At 40.7% G+C, this 16,185-nt stretch overlaps 1 protein-coding gene across 3 annotated transcripts in view; it reads left to right on the top strand.

Moving 5' to 3' along the window:
- LOC111863233 (transcriptional enhancer factor TEF-1) overlaps positions 1 to 16,185 on the top strand; it is a 202,731-nt gene that overhangs the window by 172,284 nt on the left and 14,262 nt on the right. For 2 of the 3 annotated variants that reach the window (XM_023849352.2, XM_023849350.2), the window contains exons 4-6: positions 11,800 to 11,930; positions 13,653 to 13,811; positions 15,432 to 15,469. In XM_023849352.2, coding sequence (XP_023705120.1) covers positions 11,800 to 11,930; positions 13,653 to 13,811; positions 15,432 to 15,469 — 328 coding nt within the window. The remainder of the gene's footprint in view (positions 1 to 11,799; positions 11,931 to 13,652; positions 13,812 to 15,431; positions 15,470 to 16,185) is intronic. The other variant, XM_023849351.2, reaches the window with a different exon arrangement.

Genomic DNA, 16,185 nt, shown 5'->3' with positions numbered 1-16,185 from the left:
ATGGGTCGCCCTAGGGTACTAAGGATAGAACATTAAAAAAATATTTTAATTCTTGGTGATAGTGTCTTGGAGCGCCTCTGTGGTCTAGTTGTCCTGGTTCCTGGTTACAGATCCAGATCCATACTGACCAGTATGTATAATCTAAGGGAAGCTATTTACCATTACGCTTGCTGGTTACCAATATGTACTATCCAGTCAACACTTGGCTTCATCCACCGATTAGGTGGGTGGAAAATAGTAAAATGGATCTTAGAGAGATAGGATGGGATGGGATGGATTGGATTGATCTGGTTCAGGATAGGGACCAGTGTAGGGCTCTTGTGAATACCGTAATGAACCTTCTGGTTCCATAAAATGCTGGGAAATTCTTGAGTAGTTGCAGAATTGGCGGCTTCTCAAGAAGGGCTCAGCTGCATGAGTGAGTGAGCGAGCGAGTTATACCGATCTCATGGTAACTACAGCAGACACGAAGTCTAATTCATTTCTTGCCATTTCCTCTCAGTCATCTTCGACTGTCATCTCCAGAACACGGCCTAATTCTCAACAACAACTGACTCAAATGAACCCTTCTTCAACTACTATTCTCTGCTGCTCATGCTGAACACTTCTTTATAACCACTTTGCACGGACCACACAGAAAACACATTCTCTATTAGGCGTGTTTACTGATCCGTTGCCTAGCAATGAATGTTATATTGTTCCGCCGGAATGTGTTTACCCAGTTGTTGCCTAGCAGTGGCTATATACGTCACAGTAGTATTTGCTACAAATATAATTCTTGAAGATGGTGTGCCGAGGTACATCATGCTGTGGCTTACGTATCGCATCTTCAACTCTTCACACAGGCCTGTCTTCTTGAGCCAGATTCATTTACAGTGCGTTCAGTTAAGGAGGAAACGTCGCAACAGCGCTGATCCGGCTCAACATTATTCACAGATTGCTACTGTAACTGCCGATAGCAGAAAGAGTCATTAGCGCTGAAAACACGCACCGTTACAGTTATAGCAGCAATCTGTGAAGAATATTGGGCCCGGTCAACGGTGTTGCGAATTTTCCTCCTTGATTGAACACACTGTATTTTATTTTTTACGCGCGGGATTTCTTTTAGCATGTGTATGCCGTGTAAGTGGACGGATATGATGTTTGCAGCTCAGTTCTGTAAAGGGAGTTTCTGCGGTGTGGTGTCAGGCGACGGAAATACAAGAGGATTGGTTCGGTATGCTGCTGTCACCCGAGAGAAAAGACCTCCATCTGGAAAGAGATCTTTCTCCTTACTTCTCTTCTTTTTGAAGTGTATTTTGTTGATAGGCCTGATGGTAGCGCTGTGGCATTCTGGGCATAGTTGTGACGTAAGCGTGGGAGGAGGGAGGTTAATAAAACTTTTGTTATATCCTTCTACAGCCCATCTTACTTCTCCATGGATGCTGTAATCATCACTTCTGTGACAGGCTCTCAGGGAAAACAAGGAGCGAGCCATTTCACCTTCGCAGCTTTCGTCCTCCTTTCTTTTTTCCACAGAGTGGAAAGCATTTCCTGTTCACGTGACTCATCCCTGTGTTCAGAAACCTGGCGCTTGATTTCGACTGAAAATAAATATAGTCGTACCTATACTTGTGCTTTCGAGGTAGCCGGGATAGTTCAGTAGATATAGTGGCGGGCTAGACGGTAGGGGTTCGATTCTAGTCAGGGGAAAGAGATATATCCTCTCCATAACGTCCAGATCGGCCCTATTGTCCATCCAGCCTCTTATACGGTGGGCAGAGGCGTGATCTTGACCACACTTCTGAGTGCCGAGGTCAGGAATAGTGAAGCTTTGCCTCCACTCCCCCCCCCCCNGTCTTCATGGCGTGGCGTTTAATTGAGTAAGCACATGGACAACATTACCTTTTTACTTTACGTACTTTCTGTTGCAACGTGTGTGCGTGTTTGTACACCCCCACCGCTTGGTACTTCTCATAAAATGAACAGGCGGTGTTTAACAACTATTCAGAACGGCCGTACTAAGGAACCAAAGTTTTGGGGGACTTCATAGGCCGAATTCCGAAATTCTTAATCCTGGCTGAGGATAAGGACCATTGGCGGGATTCTTAAAATGCGGGGAATTTCTTGTCTGATTGTGCCCCCGTAACTTCTTAAGAATTACTCTGTTCCGTAGCGTAGTTGCTTGAGGCACTGTGCTACAAGCCGGAAGGTCGCGGGTTCGATTCCCGATGAGGTAATTAGATTTTTCAATTGATCTAATCCTTCCAGCCGCACTATGGCCCTGGAGTCGACTCAGGATGTAACAGAAATGAGTACCAGGAAAATTCCTGGGGGTAAAGTGCGGCCGTCGAGTAAGGCTGAGAACTTCACCGCCATCTGTGAGCCGATTGTCTAGAAAATGTGGTTACATCGATGTCTCACAACCGTATGGGTCTCCACGGCCTGTTACAGGGATAGCTTTGCGTTTGCCTCTTCCGTGGAGTTACACCGTGAATTTCATTGTTGTTTATGTTTGCTGGTCAATTCATATCCGATAGGCGTCAGGATTAAGAGTCTTCCCCATGTATATCTGAAGAAGTTGCTTCTTCATCCACCTTTTTGTTCCTTTTATGTATCTTCATTTACGGACATTGGCCCCAGATCTATTATGGCTTGTTTACGACTGGTCTAGCCATTTTGTCTCTATGACCTTGTACTTTTTACGTCGAAAATGTTTGAGAATGAGGTGGGCAGGGCATGTAGCACGAATTGGAGCGAAGAGAAGTGCATATAGGATATTGATGGGAAAGCCAGAAAGAAAGAGATCACTTGGAAGAACAAGGACAATATTAAAATGGATGGTAGGGAGATAGAATGGGATGGTATGGATTGGATTGTTCTCGCTCTGGATAGGGACCAGTGGATGGCTCTTGTGAACACGGTATTGAACCTTCGGGTTCAATAAAATGATGGGAAATTCTTGAATAGCTGCAGAATTGGCGGCTCCTGAAGAAGGACTCAGCTCCATGAGTGAGTAAGTAAGTACGTCGAAAATGTTATTGGTATTTGTGTCTGCGAAACCTGTCGTTGGGCCTTGGCACAAGGAGAAGGTGCCAGAGTATTTTATAAATTTCCGTCCTTTTGTCAGGAGCATGCGGACACAAAGAGTGTCTGTCTTTACTGATGCCGTGCGACGCTAAGCGAGCGAGGTCGCTTCCCACTGACCATCTCTGCGTCTCAGCGTCCGCTAATTCGATATTTCCGGCGAGTTGCCTGAGGGAGGTTGCCCACACGCTCCAGTAGTCACTGGCGACCGTTCTTCTTCGGATGGAAAGATTAAATGGCGCGCTGCGGCAGCTGGGAAACCAACCAGCACATTGTTTTCTTTCGTCTTCTTTGCTTTTACCTTCATTTCCTTTCTCCCATCTCTTTTTTATTTGTCTCTGTTTCTAATATGCATGATATTCTCTGTGGTCTAGTGTTCAGAGTTCCTGGCTACAGATCCTGAGGTCCTGGGTTCGATTCCCGGCACTACCAGATTTTCTGAGAAGTAGTGGGTCTGGAACTGGGTACACTCAGCCTCGTGAGGATAATTGAGGAGCTATTTCAAGGAAATAGCGGCTCCGGTCTAGGAAATCGAAATTAACTCTCATTAAATCTCATTAAAATCTGCAAATTTTATTATGAATTTTCCCATATGGTGAATATGTAATGTAATACTTTTTATTACTCATTACGTATGGAACTGTGCCCTTCTGGAGGAGCTGCCAATTCTGCAGCTACTCAAGAATTTCCCAGCCTTTTATGGAACCCGTAGGTTCATCACCGTGTTCGCAAGAGCCCTGCACTGGTCCCTATCCTGAGCCAGATCAGTGCAATCCATACCATCCCATCCTACCTCTCTAAGATCCATTTTAATATTGTCCACCCACCTACGTCTTGGCCTTCCCAGTGGTCTCTTTCCTTCTGGCTTTTCCACCAATATCATACACATTCCTCGTCTCCCCCTTTCATGCTACATGCCCTGCCCACCTCATCCTCCTTGACTTGATTATTCTAATTATACTTGGAGGAGAGTACAAGTTATGAAGCTCCTCATTATGCAGTTTTCTCCAACCTCCTGTCACTTCATCCCTCTTCGGCCCAAATATTCTCCTCAACACCCTGTTCTCAAACACCCTCAGTCTATGTTCCTCCCTTAATATCAGATACCAAGTTTCACACCCATACGGAAGCACAGGCAAAATTATAGTTTTTGTATATTCTAATTTTTATGTTTTTGGACAGCCGACGAGAAGACAAAAGGTTCTGGGCGGAATGGTAGCAAGGATAACATAATTGGGCACACTGATTTATGTAGTGCGATGGGAGTATCAAAATAGATATGTCAGTTAAATGAACATAAAGGCCAAGACTAACATAGAGCGCGTTTGAAAAATGCGTATACTCCGTTAAGTAGACTCCTATTCCTGTGAAGTATTCAACACCATCTCACTTAGGCCCAAACATTCTCCTCTGAATTTTGTTTGTAAACACACAGAATATAAGTATTTGCTACAGTTGATGAAGCGTTGGAAGTATACGCACGACATAGCGACAGAAGCAACGTGCCCAGTCATGGGTAGAACAGACTTGTCTGGCTGGCAGAAGGAAGAACAGGCGAGTAAACGTCCCGTGTTTCTCCTTTCACCCCCTGACCTATCGCTTCGCTGGCTGCTAGCGTGAGATGAAGGCTGGGTGGACGAAAGGACATCCATCCACTCATGTAAGCTTTGCTTGCTTCCCTGCCTACACCTTCAGGTCCTCCCACCTTTCCGTTTCATCACAAAAGTGGAAACAGCGAGATGAAAGAGTTGTTTGAACTCAAGCAAAACAACGTTTGGCCTAGTCGTTCCAGCGCACGAGTGTTCTCTCTGACTACAACAGCCTTTCCTCTGGTCATGTCCAGTTTTGTCGAAACTTTGTAGTTTAAATGCGCAAAAGCTCTGTGGTACGTCAGTAGGAAGAACGCAATGTACGAGTAAGCTTACTTCGTTAATTCTCCAAGCTTTTGTGTTCATCAGGAGAAAGTTGATTATGCTTTGATGACTGGTAACTTTGGGCAGCGTGGAGGAAACTTTTCAGGTGACACTTGGGTGGATGGTAGCCATTAAGCCGTATTTTGAAATCAGTTCACATGTAACTTGAACGGGTTTGAATCTTGAATTCACGCTCTGAGGCAAAATGCCAAGAAGAGTATTCGAACATAAGGACAATGTAGCAGAAGAACAAAGAATATTACGCAACAGAGAAATTCATAACCTGTACTCATTACCCAATGGTATATTATTAGGATATTAAGTCAAAATTAGAATATACAGAACTATAATTTTGTCTCTGGTACTGTATGGGTGTGAAACTTGGTCTCTGACATTAAGGGAGGAAGATTGAGGGCGTTTGAGAAGAGGAGAATATCTGGAGCGAAGAGGGATGAAGTGACAGGAGGTTGGAGAAAACTGCATAATGAGGAGCTTCATAACTTGTACTCTTCTCCAAGTATAATTAGAATGATCAAGTCAAGGAGGATGAGATGGGCAAGGCATGTAGCACGAATGGGGAGACGAGGAATGCATATAGGATATTAGTGGGAAAGCCAGAAGGAAAGAGACCACTGGGAAGACCAAGGCGTAGGTGGGTGGACAATATTAAAACGGATCTTAGAGAGATAAGATGGGATGGTATGGACTGGATTGATCTGGCTCAGGATAGGGACCAGTGGAGGGCTCTTGTGAACACGGTAATGAACCTTCGGGTTCCATAAAATGCTGGGAGATTCTTGAGTAACTGCACAATTGGCTGCTTTTGTACTTAGTGGATAAAGTGAAGGCATACTGGAGGTGTAGCATCCATCTCTTCATGCCCGTATTTCATCTCGCAAACCATGCAACAGGTTCTTATAACATTTGATATAGTCACGTGGTTAACACACCTGCTTTGTATATCTCAGCCTAGACCTTAGGCATCCTGGATGAGCGTTTCCGTGGCTTTTCTCAGTCTCTCTAGGTAAGTGACGAGAGTATCTTAAATCGGACAGCTTAGATTTCTTCTCCAATTTACGAGTATCAGTGGTATGACGTAATGACATGTGACCTGGCCCATTTCACACATCGATAAAACAATACATAAGATATTGGAAGTATGGTATGGCGCACAAACATTTGTCAGACAACTTTCATGAAGATGGTGTTGATTGTATGTCTGAAAAACGATTTCTAGAAAAAAAAAAGAGGAAACGGGTTCATGACAAAAAGTAGATCATGTTAAAATACGCAATTTTTATTTGAACAATTTTTTGTATATTGTTCAGTTAACAAGATCCAGGAGAAATCGGTGAGAAGAAGATTTCAGTGTGATCTTTTTATTGTTGATTATTGATTGTTGATTGATAAGTTTGTATCTGCGCAAAATGAATACCAGAAATTAATGTTCATGAATGGTCACTTACCTGAAAGCCTGCATGACTCTAAGTAGTATCTAATAAAATAACAAACTCCATGGTTTCAGTCCGCAAGTGAGCTATACCGACTGAGCGACCGTCTCTTGTCGGCGAAGTTAATGTCAACTTCTACGGATAGAGGGTGTCGCGTGGTCAGCGCAAGGGATCCCCAACGGCCGTTAATTTCGGTTTTCTAGACCGGAGCCGCTATTTACTTGAAATAACTCCTCAGTTATCCTCACGAGGCTGAGTGAACCCCATTCCAGACCCACTACTTCTCAGAAAATCTGGTGGCGCCGGGAATCGATCACCGGATCTCTGAATCTGTAGTCAGGAACTGTGACCACTAGACCACAGAGGCGGTAATATCTAATGTAACTGCAAAAAGCAGATTTGGAGAAGTTGTTTAAATCTTCACATTGACCCTCCGAGCAGATGGGCCCTGAAATTCTATTTGAGCAAACTTTATACACCACTTTTGGTTTATGGAGCAATTCTTCATTGAAAATAAACCGTTTATGTTCGTATTGGCCATGTTTTTTTTTTTTTCTTATTAAACTTAGACGTTCCGCTGTTTTATGAATAATTAACAGCATGGCTCAAGTAAAATTTAACATTGTAAAGGTAATTGCAAGCCCACTTTTCTCTGTGGTCCACTGAATCTATAAGTACATTTCAGTTTATGTGACTTCTGTATTCTAAAGATAGGTTTACAGAAGATGAAATCATGCAAATTGAACATAATTTCCCCATAAGAATCAGTGGAAATGTCAGAGATCTGCTTCAAAATGCATCAGAATATTGTTGCTGTTAGTTAATTTAATTATCTTATGCAATACATGTCTTTCTTATTTTTATAATATTTATTTCATGTCGGTATGAGTAAGTTTTGCTTATAATTGGTGTTTACTTCTGCAAAAGAATGCCAGACATTGCTAAGATTGCATAATGCCATTGAAATATGCCCAGAAAACCTGTGCCTCTGATCGGTTAGTCGGTTAAAGTGCTGGTGGCCTTCGCCAGAACAATCATTCCTGGCCTCAGTTTCCTCGAGATCCATGGCCAAGATTTTTATTCAAATTACTTGCTTTTTGTCCTGAAACACCTGTCTCTTGTTCACTTGCTTGCTCAGTGCACATGCACGTGCGCGCACACACACACACATACAAAGAAATGTATTAACAGAATGTATTTGGAACATTGTTCAATTGTATTTAGATGACAGAAGCAGTTTTTATTAATGATAAATAACAAAAATCTGCCCTTAACGATATCAAGGTAGATGGCTGGCTAAGTGGGGTCAGGTGATCAGGTGGATAAATAGTTAAGGGAGATGGTGAAAGATGAGGACGATGCTGGTGATTACGGTAGTTGAGGAGATCACATTGGTTGAAAAAAATTCAGCAGTATTGAGTTTTGCGTTTATGATCACTGAAGTTGATGGTAAAATATCATTAGGACGATATGTTAGTATCATTAGTAACTAGGACGATCTCCACATCCGCATGAGAATGTTCTCTTGACGTGATTTATGGAATGTGAATAAATGAAATGAAATAGAGGTATCTGGCAGATCTGTTGTTGTCTGTGACTTCAAAAAAATCATCCATCATTATTTGTTTCTCAGCCTCTGGCTTCTAAAGCAGCAGTTGATATGCAGAAGAGGTTGCTTGACTGGGCCATATTTCGTCTTCTCCCCTTGTATTCCTTCTCCAACATCCCCACAGTACTCAACTCACACTTCACCCCATCACATTGGATTTGCCACAAGCAGTTAACATTAAAGCAAGCATCAACAGAAATCGGACAAAATTAATTGATCACATTAAAATGAAATAAAAACTTTCAAGTTCTCATGTAATGCAGAATACCTATAATAACTGTAGCCTTTTTTTAACACAGCTGTGTTTTATTTATATGTGTTGTTTGCATACAGATTGTTTGCATGAATGGCATTCTGCAGTTGTGTTCACATATTTCACTACCACAACCTGCATCCTTTTTTTCTCAGGTGCCCCTTCACATTTGATGTGTTTTCACTGTTTCGTAAGGAATTATGTCTCCTCAGATGTGAATGCCTTTATATTGGCCTTCGAAGAAAAGTGTCTTCATCAGTGATAAATTCTTAAATATTTTCTTCCTTGTTATGACTTGTATGCAATTGAACCATAGAACTTTCACATTAATTCCTGCCAAATTCATTAGTGGAAAGAACACTGTCATTGTATCTCCAGATACAAACTACAGAATATGCATAGAACATTTTTTTCAACCATGTTAACTCCATACAGTAATCTGAACCACTGGTAGATGACTGTCCTAAGCTTTTAGGCCCTTCTGTTCATTTTCAGTTTCGTTAACATTTCTGTTGAAATCTACTAGACACATTCAAGGACAGCGTTTAGTCTGTTAGCGAATTATACTGACCGAGCGACCATCGCTTGTCGGCGAAGTTAGTGCCAATTTTAGCGGATAGAGGGTGTTGTGTGGTCATCACAACGGATCCACATGACTGTTAGTTAGTTAGTTAGTTAGTTATTGGAGAGGGTGGGTTTCCCCATGCACTTAGACCAGTATTCGTCCATTGTGCTTCCCTCTATGATATTCTATCAGTCTCTATACCCTGCTGATATTGGTGCATACCATCAGTCCCGCCGAGCAAGCGAGTTCGGCCTCCACTTGCTTGGTGGTGTCTATAATGCTTCCCCCATCTGTCAGAGGCGTTAGGAACTACTGTTGGGCGGGAAACGTCCTTGAATATGGCTCAGTAATCTCCTTTGGAGATATGAGGTTCTTTTACCTGCCGTAAAGCTACGACACGGGACACACGGCTTGAAGTCCCTCCCGGAAGACTTGTTCCCTGAATTTTTCCGCCCTTAAAAATTCGATGACCTCCGCCGGGTTTGAACCCACGTACCACGAGTCATGAGGTGGGAACGTTACCTCTAGAGTACGGACGCCGCTATCCACATGACCGTTAATTTCGGTTTTCTAAACCGGAAATTTAGTCCTTTATTTTATATTATTCAAGTTGATGTTATCAGTTGTTACAGTGTAAAAATAATTGTAATTACAGTGTGATAAATTCAATTAAGAAGCCACAATATATACTGTTGAATTACTTCATGTCCAGGTGCATGCCATACATCAAAATCCACTTCTTTTCCAATCATATTATCTGATGACAGCCCAGCTGCACTAATAACAGTGACATGAAAGACACTAAAGGAACACTGAAAGAGCAGTTGATGGTAGGCATGTGGTAGTGTTGCTACATTACATACAGTAGTAAAAATGAAGTATTATGTACACCAGCATTTGCTGAAGGGTTGAAGCACAGAGGTGTAAAGACTTCACCCTCTTAAAAGACTGCTTTGTGAATTCTAAACTGTAGTTTGTATGGAACATCAAAGCATTCCATTCTTGGGTTCCTGACTATCCTGTCAGATGTTTTTGCTGATTTTTCCGGTCTCTACATGCATACATCAGGTTGTACCTTAAAGTAGGTCACAATTGGCTATTTCTGAATCCTTATCATCTCACCATTTATAATTTTCTTCCTGTCTCATATACAGCTATTTAATCTTTTTAGTTGAAATGACATCAATAAATAGCCTAAGAACAATTAATCAAAGGATACACACACCAACTAGTTTTTCTGAATAATGTCCATGCTTTAAACTCTTTTTCCTGTTATTTTGTAGCATCAAAGTTATAAACATTAAAATAATAAACTGATATTGAAACCTTTATGATCTGGTTGTTTATTTATTCTTCCTTCCTGTTCCTTAACCTATTTATAATTTTATTACTATGTAATACAGATTTGCATTCTGTACAGTGAAAGGCAGACAATATCCATTCTCTAAGAATCTCGCAACTGGAATTGACAGTATCAGACTGATAAACGGTAATTTGGAGGAATGTATGAAATTGCATATTTCATAACATCTTCATGGTACATTTTAGGACTTCATGTCCTTCAGATCCCTTGTTAATATTATGGGTAATTTAATTTTATAACCTGGCAACGAAATGCAATGTAGCTTGTAGGTTAGGATGCTTAGATTGTTAGCATATAGACATATGGCTGAACTCTACTGAGGCCAGTATTTTCTTTAGTGCTTGCAATTGTAAATATGTTATGAACAATATATATGGATAAATACCGTCTTAAGTGCAACAAATTTTTATTGTAGTTTTTACTTCTCCGTGGCTCCGTGGTGAGCCGAAACATGTAAGGCAGGTGCTGACGAGGTGGAAAACTTAAAAAAGTGTCACATTTGACGGAAGGAACTTGATTGTTAATGTTATGAACAGTTACCGCCACTATGACAACCACCATTACTACTGGTACAGTTTTGTATCTTTTTGGGGAAGAACTTGTTTATGTAGAGAGTTAAACTTGTGAGTACAACTTGTTTGCACCGTCTCCTGGTTTTCAGTTATAAACTTAATGAACAGCAGCTATATAGCTGCATAGTTGTTTTTGGTCAGTATTCTGCAGAAGAAAATTTGCCTTGATATAAGTTGCGTGGTTTGTCAAAGATGTGCTACTACTATACATAATTTCAGGATCCTACAGTAGATGACCCAAGTGTCACACTCATGTCATTATGTGCTCAAGGGTTAAAAGTGATTAACAGAATTTCATTTAGTGATGGTTATTGAGCAGCTACAACAAAGGCAACTTGTTAGATATTTGTTTATATTTCATTTAATTTATTGATTGACTTTTTGGTTGTATGATTCAGAATGATGAATTAGACAACGGTTGTAGCCTCTTTTAAAAGTACTATTCCATTCACATGGAGTAACTGAGGAAAACCACGAAAACTTTAGCGCTAGGTACAAGAACTGTACCTGAGGTATCCCAAATATGAACCGGGAATGATAACCATAATGGGATATTTTTTTTTATTGTGGTAACTTACTTATGGAGCTGAGCCCTTCTTCAGGAGAAGTCAAATCTGCAGCTACTCAAGAATTTCCCAGCATTTTATGGAACCCGAAGGTTCATTACCGTGTTCACAATAACCCTTCACTGGTCCCTATCCTAAGCCAGATCAATCCAATCCATACCTTCCCATCCTATCTCTCTAAGATCCATTTTAATATTGTTCACCCACCTGCACCTTGGTCTTCCCAGTGGTCACTTTCCTTCTGGCTTTTCCACCAGTGTCCTATATGTATTCCTCTTCTTCCCCATTCATGCTGAATGCCCTGCCTACCTCATCCTCCTCTTAAGAAAATGGTATTGAAACCCATAACAGCATACAATAATGCAGTGTTGTAGTAACTGAAAGAATATTAGGTAAAATGGCAACACGTTTAGCTCAGTTTCTTATGCTTACTTGTTGCAGGACGAAATGAGCTGATAGCTAGGTACATCAAGCTGCGAACAGGGAAAACGAGAACTCGGAAACAAGTGAGCTCACACATTCAGGTGCTTGCCAGGAGGAAGTTGCGAGAGATACAGGCCAAACTCAAAGTGGTAAGTATAATTACGTAGTATATAACTGTGGGAGGCAAAGAGCCTTTGAAGTGGCATTTTGTTATTAAAGCACGAAAAACTGTCTGAAGTTCAGTATTCATTCAGGTCCTGCTTAGTTTGGGGACTATTGTGAGAGCCGAGAGTGCTAAATGTTTGTGTACTATATGGTGTATTTGTTCATATAGGCTATCATAAGAATATAAAATATCATGAGTAAGGTCTTTCCAGTGGACTGCAGCACAAAATCATAGTATGAAGATGGTTAGCGAATCCTTAAATGTGAACATGGAATAATTGAGAAACACAGTAACATATCAGAATTAGTGAATAAGTTAATAACAGATTAAATATGGAAATATTTCTCACCATTCAGGTAAAAATAGTGCAACAGGATGCTTCAATACAATATAAAAATACTTTATATTGTAGTCTCCTATCTAGAAACTAAAATTACTTTTATATGTGGGTATGGAAATTTGTTGTCTCACCTTAAGGGAAAGCATGGATTGAGACTGTTTGAGAAAAATTGCTGAGGAGAATACTTGGACCTAAGGGAGTGAATGTAACAGGAGGACAGAGAAAATTACATAAAATTGAGCATAATTTTTGTTCTTCACAGAATATTATTCAGATAAGCATCTCAAGAAGGATGGGTAGGACAGGTAGGATGCTTGGGGGAGATGAGAAGTTCATACAAAATTTTAGTCAAAAAGTCTGAAGGGAATATCTGTGTAAATATGTATACACACTTTACAATTCAACAATGAAAATGTGTAAATCAACACGTGAGGATGACCCTATAAGGGTCAAAACATGTAGTGGAACATAAATTAATAAATTATAGTCGCGTTGACGGACGGTGGCATTTGTGTTATTAATTATACTCATGCAACAGTATACAAACATTAAAAATGTAGCTACATCAAGTTACACTATGTTAATGTACCTTGTGTTCCAAGTTTCATGATATATTAATTATGTTATTTTTCATTCATTGATCCTTGGACATTTGGTATCCATCACATTGGCATGTGATTGTTCATTTAATTCTATTCCTTCATTTGCAAGGATTGTTGTGTTGAGATAGGAGATGATCATGAATTATGAGTGTGCAAGAACATGGAAGGAGCCAGTTATCATCTTTTTGAATGTGCTATCCTGGAATTTCTTGGTCGGAACTGAGCAGAACTACCAAAAACTCAGCCGTGATAACTGGTTCCCCACCAGAAACCTTACAGTTATATGAGGAGCATTGTATCTATGTATCAGCCTTGTATTACAAGTAATTATGGCTGGATCTTGTATCTTTGTTGATATATGTCAACCTCACAAGTTATATAGTGCCAAATGGCAGGATGAATGAATAGTAAAATGGAAAGACTGTGGAAAGAAGCAGTTGTGGAATGCTTGAAGCATATTCAGAGGATTTTCTTGAAGGGATTCAGGAAAATGATGTAGAATTGCTGGCAAAATAGTTGGTCTTTTGGCTGAGTTTGAACCCAGGACCTCCCATATATAAATTAAGAGTGATGATCACTATAACTTTGAAAAATGATTGTATCTTCAATCTCACCTTAGGTTTAGTTACTATGGTAAATTTTTTAGGGAAGTGATGTTTTTTGTATATTCATTCTCACTTTAGTTTTATTTACTATGGTAAATTCTTTAAGGAAGTGATGTTTTTCTGTGCTGGGTGGTGATAGTTGTGTTGATATGACGTAGTCTCCTACTCAGGACCATGCGGCAAAGGAGAAGGCCCTCCAAACCATGTCCAGTATGTCAAGTGCGCAGATAGTGTCGGCCACAGCGATCCACAACAAAGCTGCAGCTGCAGGGTTGGCCAGCCTTGGTTTGGCATCGCCTGTCTCTTATCCTGGTGCTGTGAGTATCCATAGGCAATTTTGTTTACCTATACATTCTTTGTATACTTTATTTTTAATTTCTTTGGGTTGCAGCGAGACTGAGTTAACTTGGTTAATCTGCCACCAACTGGTCTATTGCACCAGCCCTCAGATGATAGATGATGAGTGTGAAGCAGTCAGTGGAATGAGAATTGGCAGGGTAAACCAAAGTACTTGGAGAAAACCTGCCCCAGTGCCACTTTGTTCACCACAAACCCCACATGACCTGGCCTGGGTTAGAACCAGGGCCGCTGCAGTAGGAAGTCAGCGACTAACCAGCTTTCAGTTGATGTAATTTGCTTTCTTTGAAACGCTTGAATAGCAATATACCACAGTGACCTGGTTGGCTAGAGCTCTGGCCCTCTGTTGTGGAAGGTTTTGTATTCTAGACGAGATTAGTATGGTGCTGAATTTCTTTTGCTTTCAGCACAGATGAAATTTTACATATGTTGGGCCATCTGTTCACTATTATTGTATCACAGGGGGTAAAATTGAAATCTGCCTGTTGGGTGCTCCCATTCCAGCCAGGCAGGTATAGTTCAAGTAATGTAAGAGTTACAGTAACTCATTTGTACCTTGGATGTGTATGTGTTGTATGTTGGTTATTCTCAGGGTTAAGCAGCAGTTAACACACTGATTAATGGGATACCTGATACTTTAATGCCTGCACCACTTATTGTAACGTGCCATTTTTAAATAAATTCCTTGAACATCATGTAATAGCATATTCTTGGATTTTATGAGGAGATAGCTTTCAGATATATGATACCTGGCTATTCCCAGAGTAAAGAAGTGAATAAGTTACAGCACATAACTAGGATGCGTGGTAATTTAGTTTTAGTACTCCCTCTTCAACATGCTCGGTCCCACAAGAGTTCTCCTCTATTAAGGTAAAAAGGTAAAGTGTTGTTTGTGTGCTTAACTAATTAAGCACTGCGCCATGAAGGCAGATGTGGATGTATAGATGCACATTTTCTTGATGTCGGCACTAGTTGGAGGTGAGTGGTCAGCTTCACGCACCAGCCGCTTTGACCCCGGGGAAAGAGCCCCTGGTGTTTTCCTCTAATATTTATTTTAATATTATGTTCCCATGTTTGTCTCTCTGTCTCGGTCTTCAATGTAAGCACTTTCCTAGGTGATTCCTAATCAGTATATTCCTGCATCAGAACTATGTTGTCAGACCCTAACCTCAATGTAACCTTCTATGATTTGCTTGTCTTTTCAGTTGAAATTTATTATTCTGTTTTAGGGGAGTTCAATTGGTCTTAGCATCATCAGGAAAACTGTATTATTATTTTTTTATTGCTAGTGGGGTGGGACAAAATCCCTTGTACTGTGGCCACTTCTGGCCTGTTGTACCAATCAGGAAAACTGTAAAAGTTCTCTTTATATTCTTATGTGTACAATTGAATGCGGATGCTACTTTATTTTGTGGTAATGATGATGACTAAGACATAAAAATAATTTAGTGAATTATTTTGTTGGTAAAAGATTATCTGCAGACAAAAGGGAAAGTAACAGTTTGGACTAAGGCTTTAGTTTCAATTGCAGCTCCATACAATTTACTCATTGTGTAATTTGATTTTTTTCCCTCTGACAGTTCTGGCAGCCAGGATTGCAACCAGGGACCTCACAAGAGTAAGTACTATACCATGTGTCATATATAGAGAGTTGAAAAGAGTTGGAAACATGAGAGTGTGAATAGAGTGTATGTTTTGTCTATGATCACTGCATAATTTTCCAACACGATAGTCATTTTTGCAGTTACTACCATAGTCTGGTTAATGTGGTAGTGACTGAAAGAACTGTGGGCTAATATCTTTTTTATTTTAAGGTCTGAATTTGTTACTCATGTAGTGCAGTATATGATTCACCAAGTTTTCATGGTGATGCCTTTCATAAGAGAAAAAGATGCAGAAAGTACAAGGTGTGTCCCAAAAGTCATGAACTATATATCTATTTTTTAAATTTATTGATGATATCGGTACAAAGTGTTAATATTCTTCAAAGTATTGTCCATGAGCATCTATACATTTTTTCCACCGACTCTACCATGCCCGGTACGCCCCCTCAAAGGCCTCGACGGGAACCTCATTTAAAGCTGTTGTCATGGCTGCTTGGATAGCCTGAATGCTTTCAAAATGGCATCCTTTGAGTGCAGTCTTGATCCTCGGGAACAAAAAGAAGTCGGCCGGAGCTAGGTCGGGGCTGTAGGGTGGCTGCGGCAGCGTTGCCACGTGGTGCTTCGCCAGGAACTCACGGACGAGCAGAGACGTGTGGCTGGGCGCATTGTCATGATGCAGCTGCCAGTTAGCGGCGATGTCTTTTCGCATGTGGATGACCCTTTTCCTTAA

This window comes from Cryptotermes secundus, unplaced genomic scaffold, assembly GCF_002891405.2.
Source record: "Cryptotermes secundus unplaced genomic scaffold, Csec_1.0 scaffold688, whole genome shotgun sequence".
NCBI lineage: Eukaryota > Metazoa > Arthropoda > Insecta > Blattodea > Kalotermitidae > Cryptotermes > Cryptotermes secundus.
This window is presented reverse-complemented; position numbering and strand designations above follow the sequence as displayed.